This window comes from Dysidea avara, chromosome 8 (assembly GCF_963678975.1).
Source record: "Dysidea avara chromosome 8, odDysAvar1.4, whole genome shotgun sequence".
Lineage (NCBI taxonomy): Eukaryota > Metazoa > Porifera > Demospongiae > Dictyoceratida > Dysideidae > Dysidea > Dysidea avara.
This window is the reverse complement of record NC_089279.1, coordinates 12,739,859-12,758,402: the sequence shown is the minus strand read 5'-3', so window position 1 is coordinate 12,758,402 and position 18,544 is coordinate 12,739,859. Positions and strand designations below refer to the sequence as shown.

General features: G+C 36.8%; 1 protein-coding gene and 1 long non-coding RNA gene across 3 annotated transcripts; both read right to left on the bottom strand.

Annotated features, from left to right (window-relative positions):
* Positions 1-1,773: 1,773 nt before the first annotated feature.
* Positions 1,774-7,371, bottom strand: LOC136264383 (uncharacterized). Of its 2 annotated transcripts, XM_066059114.1 has the most exons (3): positions 7,325-7,371; positions 7,108-7,272; positions 1,774-4,020 (listed from the first exon to the last, which is right to left on the bottom strand). In XM_066059114.1, exon 3 carries the CDS (start codon positions 3,407-3,409, stop codon positions 1,991-1,993), a length of 1,419 nt encoding a protein of 472 aa, XP_065915186.1. In that variant the 5' UTR covers positions 3,410-4,020; positions 7,108-7,272; positions 7,325-7,371; the 3' UTR covers positions 1,774-1,990. The 2 variants fall into 2 exon arrangements, with proteins under 2 accessions (XP_065915186.1, XP_065915185.1); XM_066059113.1 differs by having other exon boundaries at positions 7,108-7,357.
* Positions 7,372-13,923: 6,552 nt separating this feature from the next.
* Positions 13,924-16,334, bottom strand: LOC136264379 (uncharacterized). Its single transcript, XR_010705094.1, has 2 exons — positions 16,167-16,334; positions 13,924-14,192 (listed from the first exon to the last, which is right to left on the bottom strand). It is a non-coding gene; the product is annotated as an uncharacterized lncRNA (long non-coding RNA).
* Positions 16,335-18,544: the final 2,210 nt, after the last annotated feature.

Below are 18,544 nucleotides of genomic sequence, written 5' to 3'. Positions count from 1 at the left end.
TGTTAGTACATGACTTTGGTTACTAATACTAGTTAAAACTCTGCACTAAAAGTATAAAAAGTTTATCAAAAAATACAAATCGTATTTTTGGCAAAATCATGACAGCTAGCAGTCCAAAGTACCATATCTGCAGCTGTGGCTTTCTGGAAAGGAACATTGAAAGTGAAATATTATTAGTGAATGCTAATTGAAGGCTTTGATATCAATGCTGTACAGATGGTACAATGTTCAGGTTGGTTTAACTATAGTTGTGTTAAGGCCACCCACCAGCAGGGATGGGAGTAACTATAGCTAATTACTGTTGTATCTAGGTTACATTACATAATCAAATACTTTAAAGTAATTATAAATGCTTTGTAACCAGGAATAACTGTCTGAAAAGTAGCAAGAACATCCACATCCACCAGGGGTCACTCTCAATGTTTTAGAGCACCATATACCAGGATTAACACTTACTTTCTCCTTCTTGCCTTCAACTATTAAGTTATGGCTCCCAGAAAACATAGTCAGCCACCAGCCATCTTTGAATGATTTTAAAGAATTTATTGTATAGTTAATTATTTTAGATGATGTAGAGCATAATAATCACAAAAAATGTGTCAACAAACAAGCATACAAAAGTAACTAGTAACTATAAAGTACTTAGTTTAGTTACCTTTACAAAAGTAACTGTAAACAAGTTACATGGGATAGTAAATAGTTACGTTTATGTACTTTTCTCAACACTAGTGAATTTAATTTCTGCCACAATATTCACTAAGTAGTAACCTTCACTACTCTTGTAGTGAACGTAACTAGCTACATAGTATGTAGTGAACATTACTACACAAAAATAGTGAGTATTGTGGCAGAAATTAGTAGTGATCTTTTTTTTGTTTTACTGTGAAGTAACTACCCCAACTCTAGATCTGCTGGGACATAAACTATATATTAATAAAATTTAGATTCTGTCAGTAGGTGCTATAGTGACAATGGATTTATTAGTTATATATATATATACTTTATTAAAGATAATAATTGTAGTGACAACTATCAATATACATTTATATGTAGCTAACTGGCCGTCATGTTGACATCAATAAGAATCGGTAGTAAACTGTAAATCTGTAGTGCATGGTAACTGCATATGGTGAAAAGTATGTGATCAATTATATGATTTCATATCTAATTTTTACAGTAGCAAGGGGTGAATCCAGAAAGGGGGTAAAAAATATGAGACTACACCCAGGCTAATTAGACCCTCTGAGAGTAATTTTACAATTAATTTGACCGTTAATGTTGTATTAGTAGCTTTATGAGGGTATCTTGATCTAAGCTTGCTTATAGGTTGCAATTGTCCAACTATATACCACCACCACCCAGGAAATCTTAAAATATACTAAATATTTTCCTGACTTACCTACACTGTATTAGGGTGACTAGAGTATCTCAATCTTGATGTTTATAATTAGTGTATAATTTATTGTTGATGGTCCAGGGTTTCTGGTTACTCCTTTGCTGAACTGTTTTATACAACCTGTAAAATGGTTCTGCGCAGTACACCTCAGTATATGCTAAAATATGCACAGCTGGTTTTCAAAAGTAGCATAGCAATTCTTTTATTATTACAGTACTGGGTTACTGATGTGCACGAGTCACAAGTGACTGAATATATTATGATATAATTATACTGAAAAATTTTTTTGTTGTACTCCAACAACTTATGTACCGACTTTATTACGTTATTTAATTATGCTTGACTTAAAATTGAATTCAATGCAATATTAAGTTAGTCTGTTAAATACTTGGCAGCAAATCTAATATTATTATTGCTATTATAGCAATACACGATAGGAGTAAGATACACACAATTTTGTAATGTGATTCTATGTAATAAAAACTTGCAGCATTAGTCATAAACATAGATATAGCTACTACCTAGACTATAAAGTTCAATGTATGTATGACAGCAAACAAACGTGTATCAGCAGCAGCAAAATTAATAGTGTAGTTAATATGTTGCTCCATAAGTCTGTATATTAATATTGCTAGCAACATTAGCAGCAGCATCTGGAGGCATAGACTTGGAACGATTCTTAACCTCCACATTTTCTGTTGTTAACTCATGCAATGGCATATCTTCAAGACGAGCGGGAAAATCCACATTTTGTGGATCATCAGTGATCTGCTGAAAGCCATCCCTTCCTCTCCAATGGCTCCATCTTGAAATGATATATGGACGACACCACTTCCACCATTGCACAGCAACATAAATCACAAAATAGCATAAGGGAAGATAAATGATGAACAACTGAATCCAAAATGACTTGATTGAAGATGATAGTACTGCAGTAAACTGGTAGTATCTGTAGAAACTGAAAGCATTGATGGCAATCAGTAATGAGAAGATGAATCCGTCTAAACAATTATGCCACCTCTTCTTGTATGGTTGGAAGAGGCAGTGTATCACCAGGATAGTGATGTAGAACCCAATCTGCCAGAGGTAGTGGAGTGCAACTGTTGTGGTGAAGGAGTATATCGCAAAAGCAATGACACGGTAAGCAAAGTAAAAGGCTGCAAAAAATCGGTATTCATCCTTGAAGCAACCTTGGATGGCATCAAAGAATGGAACAGCACGATGTAATGGAATGAATGACAGTTTCTTAACAATCCACTTTTCTTCCCAGTTCAATTTGTTTATCAACTTGGGGAGGTATGGGTACAGTAGCAGTAAAATAGGAGCAAATAAAACAAAACAAAACAAGACCACAAAAGCTACAATAGCATATCTACCATGTACGCCACTCAGGTAAGGTTTTGTTCCATCCACCCAAGAAACTATCACAACCACTTCAGAATTCTCGCCTCCAGGACCATATAACACACCGTAACTCAGCAGGTACCATGTCAATGATGTGATCTTAGCATAAGACAAAACTAGTAAAGTTGTAAGACCATGAATAACAGAGTTCTTAACTGACCAACGTGACCGAAACCTAATAAATTTTCTCTGCAACAACAGAGCACACTTCTGGACACAAATAATATGTGACATTGCAAAGTGGTCAAACACCCATGGTATTATGTTAAAGAACAATATAAACAACGCCAGTGGGAAAAAGGCTGAAACATATTGAAGGGTCAAAATTGGTAATGCACTTTTATATTTCACGGAGCAGAAAGGATCAACAAGTGTTTCAAAGAAATCCAAGTTCCAAATACCATATGATAACTTGTAAAACTGCACTAAATGGTCTGCTAACCAACCTCCAGAGTCAGGCTCACCAATTGCACCACTAGCATAGATATCCATTGCAAATATGATCTGACTGAATACAATAAAAGCATTTAATGGCCCATCGATCAAGCTGAAATTAAAGAACAAAATAAAACAGAGGAATAGAGCCATCGGAAGATATTTCAGTAGCATCAAAAACAATGTGCCATGTTAACTTAGTGGGTCATCGCATTTACCACAGTCAAAAGTGGGTGAATTCACATAAATGTGATAACCATCCATACATTCTCCACATAACTTTCCTGTCCTGTGCTTGGCTCCACACAATAAACTGTCAAGATGTTCCTTAGATGCAATTGATGGAAGAGGAATCAATCCACTGTCACTCGTATTACAGTAGTTCTCAGGGCAATTACCAGTGATTAAATGTTTGCTAGTGTTAGTTTGATATCCTGCCCAGTACTGTGACCGAAGATAAGCTACCAGCTCACCTTGATTGTCATCACACTTCACCACACCACGATAACTCTTTGACTCTTTATAACTAGAACATCTACAAACAGATTCATTGCCTTCTTTGTCAATATAAAATCCAGGAGGGCAATCATCAAGTTTTACATTAAATGTAACAGCAAGACTAATGTGCGAGTCATGCCATTGGCCTGGGGGAATGTGGACAACATTTTCAGAGCCTTTCACAATGTTGTCTACTGTAGTCCACTTCATTGAAGTAGCAGCTTCACTAGGAGGTAGCATGGTGAAAAGAAGCACAGCTAGTAGCCATACACCGCGAATGATTTTCACTGTAGATGAAAAAAAGAGCAAACACTATATATATTATAGACCAATGCAGTGGAAATTCTAAACCTCACATACAGGGGGGCCAAATAGGGCACAGCATGGCTATTGTTGTATGGCTGTAATATAAAGTAGCTAGAATTTAGAGGGATCTGGGAGTTGCACCAGAAACTGTAGGATTTTTGCAATTTAAATAAGACTTGAAAACAGCCTTAAAATGTCAATATAGTCTACATTTCCCAAGATTTTTCAAATTTATCTTTCAGCAGGTGGGGCCATGGCTAGTCTGGTCTGTATCAATACTAGCATTTGTGCAAACTGCTAGAATAGATGCAGTACCAATCAGATTGTAGCATTTCAAAATTGACTGTAATGACTGTGGCTTTTTTACCATTCTTGGCAACAGCTTTTAGTTTTAACTAGGTCATACACATGAGCCCCACATGTGTTATAATGAGATTGTATGCACTTATTTCTACAGATGAATTTGATTATGATCATGATGTGTGGAAAATTTGTTGAAATTAACTTGAATGAACTGACCCTGGCACTATCCAGTGCCTTGTGAATACTATCTCTTTACCAAACTACCAGAAGACATGTTGACATAACTCATAACCAGCTCATGGCAGCTGGCACAGAACCAGTGAATAGTTACTCCATCAATTTTGCTTCACTTCAGACAACTTACTGTAATACAAACCATGTTCACATCATTCTGCACTCAGATACTTCATATACTTGTCACAATTGTATATTATTCAGCCACCTGATAAGAAATTTTGTGTAGTCTTACCCATACAGCAGGGTAAGTGCCAAAAGTATATAGTATGTACACAACGTTTCTAGTGAAGCAACAGAGTTATGTGAAGTCTTAGAAGGCTAATGGAACAGCATGTTTGTAGTCAGCAAAGAGCTACCTTGATACAAGTAACATTATTCATGTTCTAACATCATTACCTCTGGTTAATTCACAGCGAACAACACCAGCTGTCATTGTAATTGTGTGGTTACTTCTTTACAAAGTGTGCTCTGGCCAGCCACACAATCACACAGTTCTCTAAATAACTTCATTTCTGGACCTTCACGATTTGATAGAGGCACCAGGGAGGTGCTAGTAAAACTACATGATGTCTTTTGTATCCCTCAAGTCAAAGTAACACAGGTAAACAAGGTTATAAATACATTTTGTATTATTATAATTGAAGTAGGCTGGTGTTGACACCTCAACGTAGGTATTCCGAGAGAATTTAAAAAAATTAGTTTTATTTAGCATAGCCTTGTGCAGTATATACTCCCTGAGGATCTCATAAACACTTAGGTTTTAAGAATCTGTCATAGGATGGTGGAGTTATAAGCAATTTTGTCCTTTAAAAAGGCAAAATTTTCTCCATAATTATCTTTCCATTGAAAAGAGTCCCCAAAATGGCACAATTGAACAAATGCTTATAACTCAGTTTTACAATAACATTTTGAACTTATGATTTTCTGTTTTAACTACCTTAATACCTGGACCACGGTGTAACCTTACTTGTAAGACTCTCTGAATAAAGGTCACCTCCATAGAAGGCCACTAAATAGTTGCACGCATTTAGCATCTTGAGGATGGCAAAACAGCATACACGTGGTGGAGTGCAACCACTCTGTACCAGTCACCTCCACTGAAAAATACAATGTGCATGCAAAGCAGGGAGTTGTATTATTGATTTACACAGGGGTGTACCGAGGGGGGTTTCCAGGGGTTTCAGGAAACCCCTTTGGATTTTACACACTACTTGAAACATTAAGAAATTGGAACTTCAGGTTTCCAGAATCTGAAATCTATCATGGAACAGGACACATTTTAAACTTTTATCTTAGTTAAATAATAGTTTCTCATCTGATAGCAACAATTATTATAGCATTATTCTGAATTATGATTTTGGTGAAAAGATCGAGATACTCTAATAAAGCAGTCAGGCAATGTAAACTACTCTAATATAACAGTCACTTAGCTGTAGTGGAAACCCCTTTCAAAATTCCTGCGTACGCCCATTATAGCTGCTTATTTGCTCTTAATGTACAGCACACTGACAGCTACCAAAATTGTGCATCAAAGGGATAAGCTACTTATGGAGCAAATTCGTTGACTTTTAGCATAGTAATATTGGACAAAAATGTTCACCTTGGTGTAACTAACATGTGCTGGGTCATATCTTCTAAGAGAACATAACATTGTGGCGGCTATATCGCAAAATAATCTTAAAATTGGCATAAAACTCCACATAAACATATTTGTAGCAGATAACAACTGCATCGCCATATTCCTTGCCCCCAAGAAACCCTAGAAATGATCCAATTGTTTGATCAATCACTCATACAGCAGCGAATTGATTGTGCCAACTCTCCAATGGACAATTCACAGAAATTCACACAAAATTTATGGAATTCCGGAATTGTTACTCAAAGTCTGCGGTATAGTGTTGTGGCACCACAAATCATAAACAAATAACGCCAAGGCTGCTACGAGTTATTCAGAATCATGGTTCCAACATAGTCATTTGCACAACAACATATTACCACGTCATGGTATTAAGTTGTTCACATTACATCACAAATGTAGCAACACCCATCATTTACTTCCGCTGCAGACAGACACACACACATAAATAAACAAACATACAGAAACTTCAATACTATACACAATTATTTACCTCTCATGAGTGAGGTTATGACTTATGGCAATCATGAACCTAATAATGCTAATATATTCATATTTTTATTTATTTTTCTTACCTTACCTCTTGGTTAAAGTAAAAAATATGAATATAATATAGTATTATTAGATTTATGATTGCCATATCCTGCTACAGGTCATAATCTCACTCATGAATATGATTGTCGAGCACCTTAGCGCGAGGCAAATAATTGTGTATATTAGCACAAGGGCTATGCGCAGCTGTTATTCCAGCTGCACAAGTGCTAGTATGAATACAGACCAGACTCTCGTTCCACGAGGGTCTGACTACACCAGACTAGGCCATGCCCCCCTTGGAATCGCCTATGTCTGAGATTATAGCAACAGTCCGCAAACACTGTGATTTTTTACTCACTTATACTGATAGACCGCGAGGAGAACGGGTCCCGAGAAAAAAAGAGTTCACTCTTTGCAGCCAGCTCCGATCCAATACCTAAATGCCAAATGTGCCCGGCCGGTGCAGGGTGCGGCACTGCGGCTTACACACCGTCTGGCGGCTCTGTCTTGCTTTATTGATTCCCTGAACAAGGGAACAAGACACACATGTAGGTTCAGTTGCTCGTGGTAAGCACCTTTTACAGCCAGTGTTCGCCCTACAGTACTGAGTAAACCATAGGAGTGTAAAGAATCTTGTGATGTACGATGACGTCGTAAACAAACTTATCCGTTCTCATTGGATTATTTTCACGTGACACCATACAGCTACTTCGAATGCGATAATTAAGCAATTATTAGTTATCAATTAAGCACTTATCAGTTATCACTTATCAGTTATCAATTAGCGATTCCAAGAACTGAATTGCGTCATTTGCCGCAATGATGAACCTCAAGGTGACGAGCGTTCACTCGATTAATTTACCACCGCGTTTTTGGCACACTAGCTATAGTCTAGACTCTAGCTAGTTAGTATTTTTTACGAATAGTAGACCTATTACAAGCAAGAACCATTGCTATGCACTTGTCAATTTCATGCCCCACCCCCCCACCCCCGGGCGTCCCCACACCCCAGGTGGGGATTTGACATTGCTTCTTGTCCCCACCCCTGGGGCAATTGACGGTTGTCCAATTCACTGACCGATTTTCGGTAGTTGCATTTCTAAACAATAAAATCGCTCTTGCTATAATTTTACTAGCTACAGGGCAGGTTTATTACTGTTCTATACCACATGCGTATTACCATACGCGTATGGTACGGAAAATCGTACCATCTGAGTATAGGCTATACTGAGCTAACCCAGGGGCGGATCCAGGGGGGGGGGGGGCTTTGGGGGCTGAAGCCCCCCCCCCCCCTTCACTTTTAGGATTTACTTGATCAATATACTGAGTATTATAATGAAATTTTGTCTTAGCATAATATGATCACTAATAATACAAATACTCCTAAAACCACCTTATAAACATCTTTCCAAGGTATTATCAGTGGATTTATGCTAAAATTTATGCAACAAAGACCCGGATCAGCATTGGAGGTGTACAAGATCGAGATACTCTAATAGAGCAGTCAGCTAACTACTCTAATAAAACATTCACTGGAAGCATATAGTTACTTCTGTTATGGATTTTTTCCAAATCTGCCTGCACCTATACATACACTGAAGTGCAGTGGTCTGTTTAAAGGGCTTCATTCATCTACTTGTGTAGTTAATATGTATGGCAATACTTAATTCAGGTACACAACTTCCATTGAAAAGGCTCTCAGATTCAATCTTGTACTGTTCAAATTTCAAAATTTTCCACTTTCAGCATTATTATTCTAACATGCACCTATTCAGTGTTGTGCAATTGTGAGAGGCTGCATCATGTACTTGGTTGTCTGTACCTACCCAAACTTTTCCATTAACAAAATGCTTCAGAGAGCCATACCTATAATCTAAAGGCAGTATATAAAATATCTACAGGCAGAAAATATTATGAATTTTATGTGGAAATGTCTCCAAATTGCAGTATTTTAGCATCTATTTTTCAAAAATTTTCCTGGGGTGGCATGCCCCCAGACCCCCTTAGTTCCAGCATGTTTCGCATGCTGGGAAGCTTTGCACACCTCTACCCAAGAGATTAGTACCTTGAGTTAGCCCTCCCCTTTTATAAATCCTAGATCCGCCCCTGTAACCTGCTTTGCATATAATATCAAGCAGAAAGTTTTTTGCACTGCCGTACCTATTGACTATATGCCGGATGGCACTCTGCTTTCATTTCTTTTCGGGGAAGAGGGAGGGGAAGGGGCTAGTCTCGCTAAGCGTTTTCTGTAATTCAGTGAAGATCGAGCTAGCTAGGTAGCTATATACCTCTATAGAGCAATCATTTTTTGGTATGATTGGCTATTCTATTATCTAGAACTGCATGAGATTTATTTTGCTTTACTGTAATTAAGATATAATTTGCTTTACTGCATGATGCAAACCTACATTGTTAAAACTGAGGTGGTCATAGCACACTCAATCAGCAGCACACCCTTGGGGTGCAGACACACTTTCAGAATATAGTGTGTGAAGCACACAAGACAAGCAGTGTGACCGTATATTGGTGTACATGGCATCTTTTATCATTTAGAGGTAGTAGGATGTATCATAAAAGCATCAATTTTATTGAATTTATGTGCAATAAATAAACTTATTTCGGTCTAAGCCATTACACAGACATGTTACAATAAAATGTGTATTTGTGCATAATTATGTGGTATGCTCTAAATGTGCTGTACATAGCATGCACTTCTGTGGTGTATGTGATATGTAGGAGATGATTGTCCACAATTGTCCACAATTGTCCATTAGTTAGCAAATGTAAACCCATTTGTCCATTAGTTAGCAAATGTGAACCATCATCTCCTACACATCACATACTCCGCTGAGGTATGTGATGTGTGTGTGTGTGTGTGTGTGATATGCACAAAACACATTTTATTGTAGTGACAGTTCAAGTAGGTTAACAAAGCCGGTATGTTTGTATCAATAAAGTAACCAATTTGCATTAACCAAGAGAAAATTTACTCTTGGTTAACATTAACTCATAGAATTTCCATTAGATTAATCCAATCAACAGTAGAAAGATGAAAAAGATGATCAGTGGGGGCCCGTACATATTTTAAGGTAGCCTCAGTTGAGTGAAATTAAACCCACAATCAAACTCCAGGCTTGGTGATATATAGGTTTTATATACATTTTGAAACAATTAATGTTTAAGTATAGATTTGAAAGCAGTAAGTTGCTGACTGACTAATAGTGTTGTGTACTGTTTGTAGATTGTTGACATTCCAGGAATGTTACACCAATTGTGAAACTGCAGATGATGTAATATTTCACAATTATACTATGATGAGTGGTTGACTTTGATAATAAAGCTGTCACATTCTACGCTTCCACTCCGGAATGCACAAGTGCTTTTTTTCTCCACAGTAGAAATGCTATTACTTGGAAAGTACACAAGCTGGTATACTATATATATAGTACTGTATGTTCTTTAGAATAGTCGAGTTAATTATCTAGCTGTTGCATAGCAACCACATACACTGAAAACGTATTGTAAATTTTAATCTTTATTTCTTCTTCCACGCAGTACATTGTGGCTGCAATTGCTACACATATATTACTCCTATTGGATTCATGATCCATTGTTTAATTAATGCAATGAAAATTGAAAAATCAGGCCATTATTACATAATGCTACTCCTCCTTCATACCTGCAATAGAGTTTATGATGTAATGTAATGATGTGACATGATGTAATAATTCATTATGCATACTTGTAATATTAATATTGTGTACTGTAGTTGTAAGAGTTAGTTGTTATTGTGTGCTTTCAATTATTGATTAATAATATTATATACGGTGGTCTATTCTGCTTATAAAAGATTTTCCCAAGAGCCTATACTTCCCTACAATTATAGAACAATACCCACACATATGTGATAGCAACCATATTAATTAATTTGTATCCATTGGAAAATCTAGCCAATTTTTTTCAGTCATATACTGTATATGTATATTATTTCATTAAATATTTTATTCTATTGTTGCTACATAATCTATTGTTTAGCTTTAATTTGTTAGTACACTATAGCTTCCACTTAAAAATGGATATTTGTGCCTGATGGCATGCACTAAAGGAGTGTTGAGCAGACAATTTTAATCAGATGAGCTCGAGAAGTACAATGTAATGATTGCCCAAACAGAGGAAGACCTGGAGAATGCTGATACAATAACATTGAGGGAGGTAGCAAAGAGACTTAACTGTAGAGAAAGCAATCTTCCAGTTTGCAAATTAATGTAAATCTGGCTGTAGCGTAGCATTATTAGCATAATTAATTGCATGTGCAATAAATTCTTTTTGAACTGAATCTTTGCTATTGAAAGAGGCATGCACATTGCCTACTGAGATGAAGTAGGAAAACATAACATGGCAGAGATTTTATGGTGAGTTTATTAGTTCTAATGAATATTTCAGTAACGAATGTATATTATCTAGCATTGTTTAATTGTTAAGTGTGTTGTATAGCCACTCACTACTTACTGTGGATGGGACAATGTGTTTACTACTCTTATCTGAATGTAGATCTATATACTCTTTAAAGTTAACAACATCCACATTAATTTGTGCTGTAGGTCCAGTGTGATGAATGTGAGTGGTGGTACTATTTACAGTATGTACAAACAAGAAAAGTACACAAACAAGAAATTGGATCCTCAAAAGAAGAAGAGTGTAGCTATATAGTAGATAAAGATGCAAAGACAGTGAGGGGCCATGTTGCACAACTGATAACACTTACAAAGTTCATTTTTCAAGTTGTTAGCTTTGCACAAACAACTTTTTCAAAGTTGTTAGCTTGAATTACAAAGTGCAAAATGATTCCAGTTTGTGTCAATGAATGCCTATCTACTGTATCAGTGTGAAAAGTTTAAAGTGAATGAGAAATTTTGTAGCTATATACAGTAGTTTGAGGCAGGAAAGTTGTAGTAGCAACACTGGTAAGTCAGTTGTACCTCGCTCTCACAGAGGCTCCAACTCTCATGCCTTATATTTAGGTGTGTTTCTCACAATTTGGCCTTCAATCACGCCCAACATTCTCATGCTTAAAATTGATGCTCACTCCCAGAATTTTCTATTGCTGATTATGTTGCACTGAAGGCTCCCCAGGCTAAAAAAGGTTGCGGCATGTGCAAGGATTTCAGCAGTCACGTGGTGATCTCTCGTTAAAACTTTAGTTTGGTGGTCATGCAGAGTTATGGTGGTTGACTGGTTCCACAACTGAGGAGAGTTGTATAAGGACAGCAAACAGTGTACTGGAACTTTGAAAGGTCACTGAGAACCCAGGCGGTTTGTTGCTACAAGATAGCTACAACCTGTGTGGACATGGTTAGAAGCTAGATAGTTGAGCTGGCAAGACATCTTGTAGAAGTGTGTACTCCAGTGGATCACATGATCGTCATGGTTGTCATAGAAATTGTAATGAATTGCCACAGTTGTAATGTACAGTAGCACACACACAAGTGCACACACACACACCAGCTATTAATATTTTACACTTTTAGCTAGTAATACAAAGCTTCTCAATGATGTAACTATGTGCAAACACTTTCAAATATAACTAGTACAAGGAGGCCATGCTATTATGTCATGAAATCCTGAAGTGCTGGTTATAATATAACTTTGTTCAATTGCATGCTTGGACTACATCTCCATTGTTCACCTTTATGAAAAATCTCACTCCCAAGAAAGATCCAAGGTTGGAGCCTCTGCTCTCATTCAGCTATCATGTTATTCTGCTGCATGATACTGCAAAAAATGTAGACTCTACATTTCTGGGGCATATTGATACTGTGTGTTAAATTTTATTTTGGCCTGTGGAAGCATTTTTGGCATGTTATTCCCAGTAATGAAGATACAAGCCTTCATATAGCTTGTTTCACTCAAAGAAAGTAATAATGGTCCAATAAAACATCTTCACAAATATTAACTTTAAAAAGAAGACTTATTTTCATTCTGTAGTTACTTGTGTTGAAATTATAAGAATTCAGCTTCAGTAATTTGTGAGTCTGGCTGAGGAGTATTTTGGGAAATCATCACTATTGTGGACCACAGTACCACACTCCCAAGAACAGATGTTGTTTTGCAGTGTTGTATTATTACCACGACATAGTTGTTGAAACTCTACAACACATTTTGTAATTTTTTACTTCCATACATTAAATATATACACCATAACCTTAACTGGTATACGGAAAATAGCTGAGTGTGGTTACTAAGCACAGCTATGTATAATTTCAGTCTTGGAATATGGTGGTGGACCTGGACCATGTTGTTCAAATGGACCAACTAGCTATGCAAATACAAATTGCTTAACTTTTGCAACAACAAAAATTAATGTGACCTTAGTCATCTATCATTTGCACATTTACAAGGTTTTATATAGGGGGGTAGTGCATCAGGAAGAGTAATAATCTGAGATTATGTCTAATCATTTTCGGGTACCTGAGAATGCACCAGAAGCAGTTTGTCAAACATTTTCTTGAGACGAATACCCACACAGATCTGCAGAGGAGGTATGACACTCTTTAAGTGTCTTCAATAAGAATTTGTGTTAATTGCATAATTATTTTTGACTTTTAAACTGCTGCTGCTTAGCCTAGGTTTACTGGATTGTGGAGACCTTGAATACAACTGCTTTCTTCACCTTTTCAAACATACTTCCTTTAAACAGGTTGGTAGGATCAGGAATCCTATAGACTTTCAGCACTTGTATTGTAAAGCTTTAATAAATAAAATTGACAGTGCTGATCTCTTCCATTGTTGCCATTTCATGCAGTAAGCTCTTTATCACTTGATGACATCTCCAATTTCCTAGGGTTCAGCAAGGTCAACCAGTTTTTATTGAAACCCTTCTAAAGTAGCTTTATTACTCTGTACAAATCCTATGAGCTCACATGAGTGTGTTGTACCTCCTCTGGTTCACTTATATGTCAATGAAAGTATGTGAAATTTTTATAAACAGTTCATATTTAATTAATACTTGGAAAGTACTGCTTTTACCTTTTGCTACCCTGTCAGTACTTAGCAGCAGGCTGCTACAGTTTTCAAAGTCAATGGCAATAAATCATCACAGTTTTTTCCCAGTTTTAAGAGTCAACAATTTGTAAACACCTCAGAACATGAGACATATTGTGTGTAAATCAACAGCTGTAATTTCAAACAGCTATAGTGCAGTTTTTTACATCTGTACAGCAATCTGAAAAACACACATGTGCATTGTGTGATGTCACTAAAGTCTAGCCTCACTATATTATGCTTTTTTGTTTTCTTTCCTTTTTAGTTGTCTCCTGGTATACACTCACAAACTTGATGTGGACATTTTGACAAATCACAAAAGAAACCCAAAACAGTACATTTCTGAGCTCTGACTGTGGATCATCGATAGCGAGTTGATGAGCAACTGCATACTAGGTAGACCTACATACGAAGCAAATACAGTGGAGTAGAATCTTACACTGACACTGCACCATTTAGTAATATGCTTAATTCTTTGTTCCACTACTTGAGAAACTTTGGCAATAGTGAAATTGATTGTCACCAAAGATCTGCTGTAGTGATTTCAATGGTTGCATACTTCATACTATTTAATTAATAAAAGGTTAAACATTGTAATGTTTAATATCAGTACAAAATACATAAGTACTGTACACATGTGTAACTCAGTAGCTTCCAAGCAGATAAGATGTGCTTTATTACAAAAGGCCATCTAAGAATAGATGTAGGGGTGCTCGAACACTTTCTTTTTATTGTGTAGTAACTACAATAGGAAGGTACTGCTATAGAAGCTACAGGTGCACTTGTATTTTATATCTTTTAAAAATTAATGTACTTGAGCCAATTATGTTGGCATGATTGTATAACAGGCTATCAAAAGCATCAAGTATTATGCCAGCATATAATACAAAATTTTAAAGCAATATGAATGTAAGAAATACGTGCAGCAAAACATGAACACACTATACATAATGCTGCATTTGATATCAAATGCACAGTACTCTTATTTTTGCAGTTTTTGGCTGATTTGATATACTCTAATAGAGCAGTCGCTTACTCTAATACAACAGTCACAAAATATATTCTAATAAAACAGTCAGCTCTTAAGCACATTATTTAATTGCATGTGATGGGGCATTTAGAATGTAACAATATCCTCTCAACCAATCAGTTTGGTTTCCACCAAAAACATTATGCTGATCTTCAACTAATATTAACTGTCCTTGACTTAGCATCCAGTTTAAATGACAAAGCACAAACTGATTGCATACTGCTGGATTTCAGCAAGGCATTCGACAAGGTTTCCCATAAACTCTTACTGTTAAAGTTAAGGTACTATGGAATTACCAGAGAGACAATTAACTATATTTGGTCTTTTTTAACCAACCGTAAATAGTACGTTTTTTGTGATGGTTCTATTTCAGAAGCTGTCAACGTTACCAGTGGAGTACCTCAGTGCTCTGTATTGGGCCCCTTACTGTTCTTGTTTTTGTAAATGACTTTCCCAGCTGTATTAAATCTACTTGTCACCTAATTTGCAGATGACTGTCTGTTGTAACATATTAAGACATGTACAGATAGGTATCTTTGGAATAAGAAGGCCAATAGCTAACTAGCATTCACAGTACATTAGTCATCTTGCATACCGTACGCAAGGAAATTTTGACAATAGAAAAATTTAACAAAATTGACGAATCAATTAAATTCATCAAACTTGAGTTCGTCAAATGTCTTTAAAAATACAGATTTTGTCAACAATTTTTTGATTTCATCAACATTATATTCATCAAATCTGCTGAAATGTGAATTCGTCAAATTTTTCTTGCATCAAAATTTCCTTGCACATGGTACAGCAGTGTAGGTAAAGTATACGAAGTAATGCATACACATTTTTAAAAGTCGGCATATAAAAGTGTAAAAACAAAATACAAGAATGGGGTATGGTATCAATGAGACAGCAACTCATTTGCAGCCATATACATATAGTGCATTTTTGAGCTAGGTTTTGAAAATATGTTAGGTGGTTATTCACCTGGGTTAGTCAAGCCCATGAAACAACTAATTTAAATTGCCATGTAATAACACTACATGTAAATGGGTAGTGTCAAGACCAGTATAAACCAAGATTTGAACTGTACTAGATCCCTTCTTCTCCCTACCCAATTGGTCTGGCCACACAAGGCAACCTAACATACACCACGCATGCACAAATTAAAGTATGTAGCTAGCTGTCATTGTACACAAATCCTGTATGCTAGAGTCTCTAGACTCTATGCTATAGAGTTCACGTGAGAGTCTGCCTCTGCCAGACTGAGTTCTGTCACTGGAACATTGAAAAGCGAAAAACGTGCAGTGTACATGCTGTCACATTTACAGCTTTAGAGGCTAACCCCATACCTCTTATCCTCACAGATGAGTTCCTTCCTCTCAGTCTAACTCGTCGCCAACACAGCAACATTAACCTTAATAGATGCGCAGCATTAAAGGAGGTCCGAATGCCTAATGAGTCACGTAGTACCACAAATGATTCATCTACAGTCGCAAGCAGTTAATCAGCAATTATTAGTATTGTACGCGCCTATAATATTATTATAGTAAAGGATCCGCAGAAAATTAAAACGCGAAAGCAGCTGAGTTGCTGAATATCGTGGATGTTTAGCAAATGTCATCAATTTTTAGCAAATGTCGTCGATGTTTAGTAAATGTCGTCGATATTTAGCTAAATGTCGTCGATATTTAGCTAAATGTCATCTATGTTTAGCTAAATGTCGTCGATGTTTAGTAAATGTCATCGATGTTTAGCAAATGTCGTCGATGTTTAGTAAATCTAATCAAAAACAGCCAAGCTGTAAAAAAAGGTGCGGCCCCCATAAAGGCCATGGTGAAAAAAGATGTGAAATCCAAGGTGGCGGCCAAGAAATGGCTGTGATGGTAGGTTAATGGTTACATTTTAATAACAACAATTCAGGTGAATTTGGTGCCAAGACCAAGCGGCACAAAATTCGCCTGAATTGCCGTTATTAAAATGTAACCATTAACCTACCATCACAGCCATTTCTTGGCCGCCACCTTGGATTTCGCATCTTTTTTCACCATGGCCTGTATGGAGGCCGCACCTTTTTTTACAGCTTGGCTGTTTTTGATTAGATATCACTTCTTTTTGTATTTGTATACTGCAAAGCCGGCCTATGGCTGGCTTTGGGGCTTTTTTAACCGATGTGTTTTTTTCTTTACCACAGGAAGAAGAAAAGAACTTAAAGAAGAATTTTAGTACTTCAATTACTTTTGATTTTAATAGTAATTATACAAATTATATACATATATTTATTACATGCTCATTATTCCCCACAGGATTTTTTTTGCAGCTGATCTCTCTACTGGGTGACTTGAAATGTAGCTGAACTATATACAGGATGGTTTCTTTGTAGCTGAACTCTCTGTAACAGGTGATTTGTTTATAGCCGAACTCTCTACATGATGGTTTCTTTGTAGCTGAACTCTCTATAAGGTGACTTCGTCTAGCTGAACTCTCTACAGGGTGGTTTTTTTGTAGCTGAACTCTTTGCAGGGTGATTTGATTGCAGCTGAACTCTCTACATGATGGTTTCTTTGTAGCTGAACTCTCTACAAGGTGACTTCGTCCAGTTGATCTCTCTACGGGGTGATTTGCTTCTAGCTGAACTCTCTACAGGTGAATTGTTTGCAGCTAAACTCTCTACATGGTGGTTTTTTTGTAGCTGAACTCTCTACAAGGTAACTTCTTCTCTACAGGGTGATTTGTTGTAGTTGAATTCTCTACAAGGTGGTTTGTATGAGGCTGAACTCTCTACATGGCGGTTTCTTTGTAGCTGAACTCTCTACAGAGTGATTTGTTTGCAGCTGAACTCTCTACATGATGGTTTCTTTGTAACTGAACACTCTACAAGGTGACTTCTTCTAGCTGATCTTTCTACAGGGTGAATTGTTGTAGCTGAACTATCTACAAGGTAACTTCTTCTAGCTGATCTCAATACAGGGTGATTTGTTTGTAGTTGAATTCTGTACAGGTGGTTTCTTTGTAACTGAACTCTGTACATGATGGTTTCTTTGTAGCTAAACTCTTTACAAGGTGACTTCTTCTAGCTGAACTCTCTACGGGGTAATTTCTTTGTAGCTGAACTCTCTATATGATGGTTTCTTTGTAAATGAACTCTCTACAAGGTGAATTCTTCTACCTGATCTCTCTACAGGGTGATTTGTTTGTAACTGAACTCTGTACAAGTGCGTTTTTGTGGGTGATCTCACTGCAGGTTGATTTGTTTGTAGCTGAACTCACTAAAGGGTGATTTTGCTTGTAGCTGAACTCCTTTCATTGTGTCTAGTTTCTAGCTGATCTCTCTACAGGGTGATTTGTTTGTAGCTGATCTCTCTACAAGTTGATTTGTGTGTAGCTGATCTCTCTGCAGGTTGATTAATTTGCAGCCGATCTCTCTACAAGGTAATTTGTTTGTAGCTGAACTGTCTATAATGTGATTTATTTGTAGCTGATCTCTCTGCAGGTTGATTTGTTTTAGCTGAACTTTCTACAGGGTGATTTACTTGTAGCTGAACTCCTTACATTGTGACTAGTTTCTAGCTGATCTCTCTACAGGGTGATTTGTTTGTAGCTGATCTCTCTACAAGTTGATTTGTGTGTAGCTGATCTTTCTACTGGTTGATTTGTTTGTAGCCGATCTCTCTACAGGGTAATTTGTTTGTAGCTGAACTCTGTACAAGGTGCTTTTTTGTAGGTGATC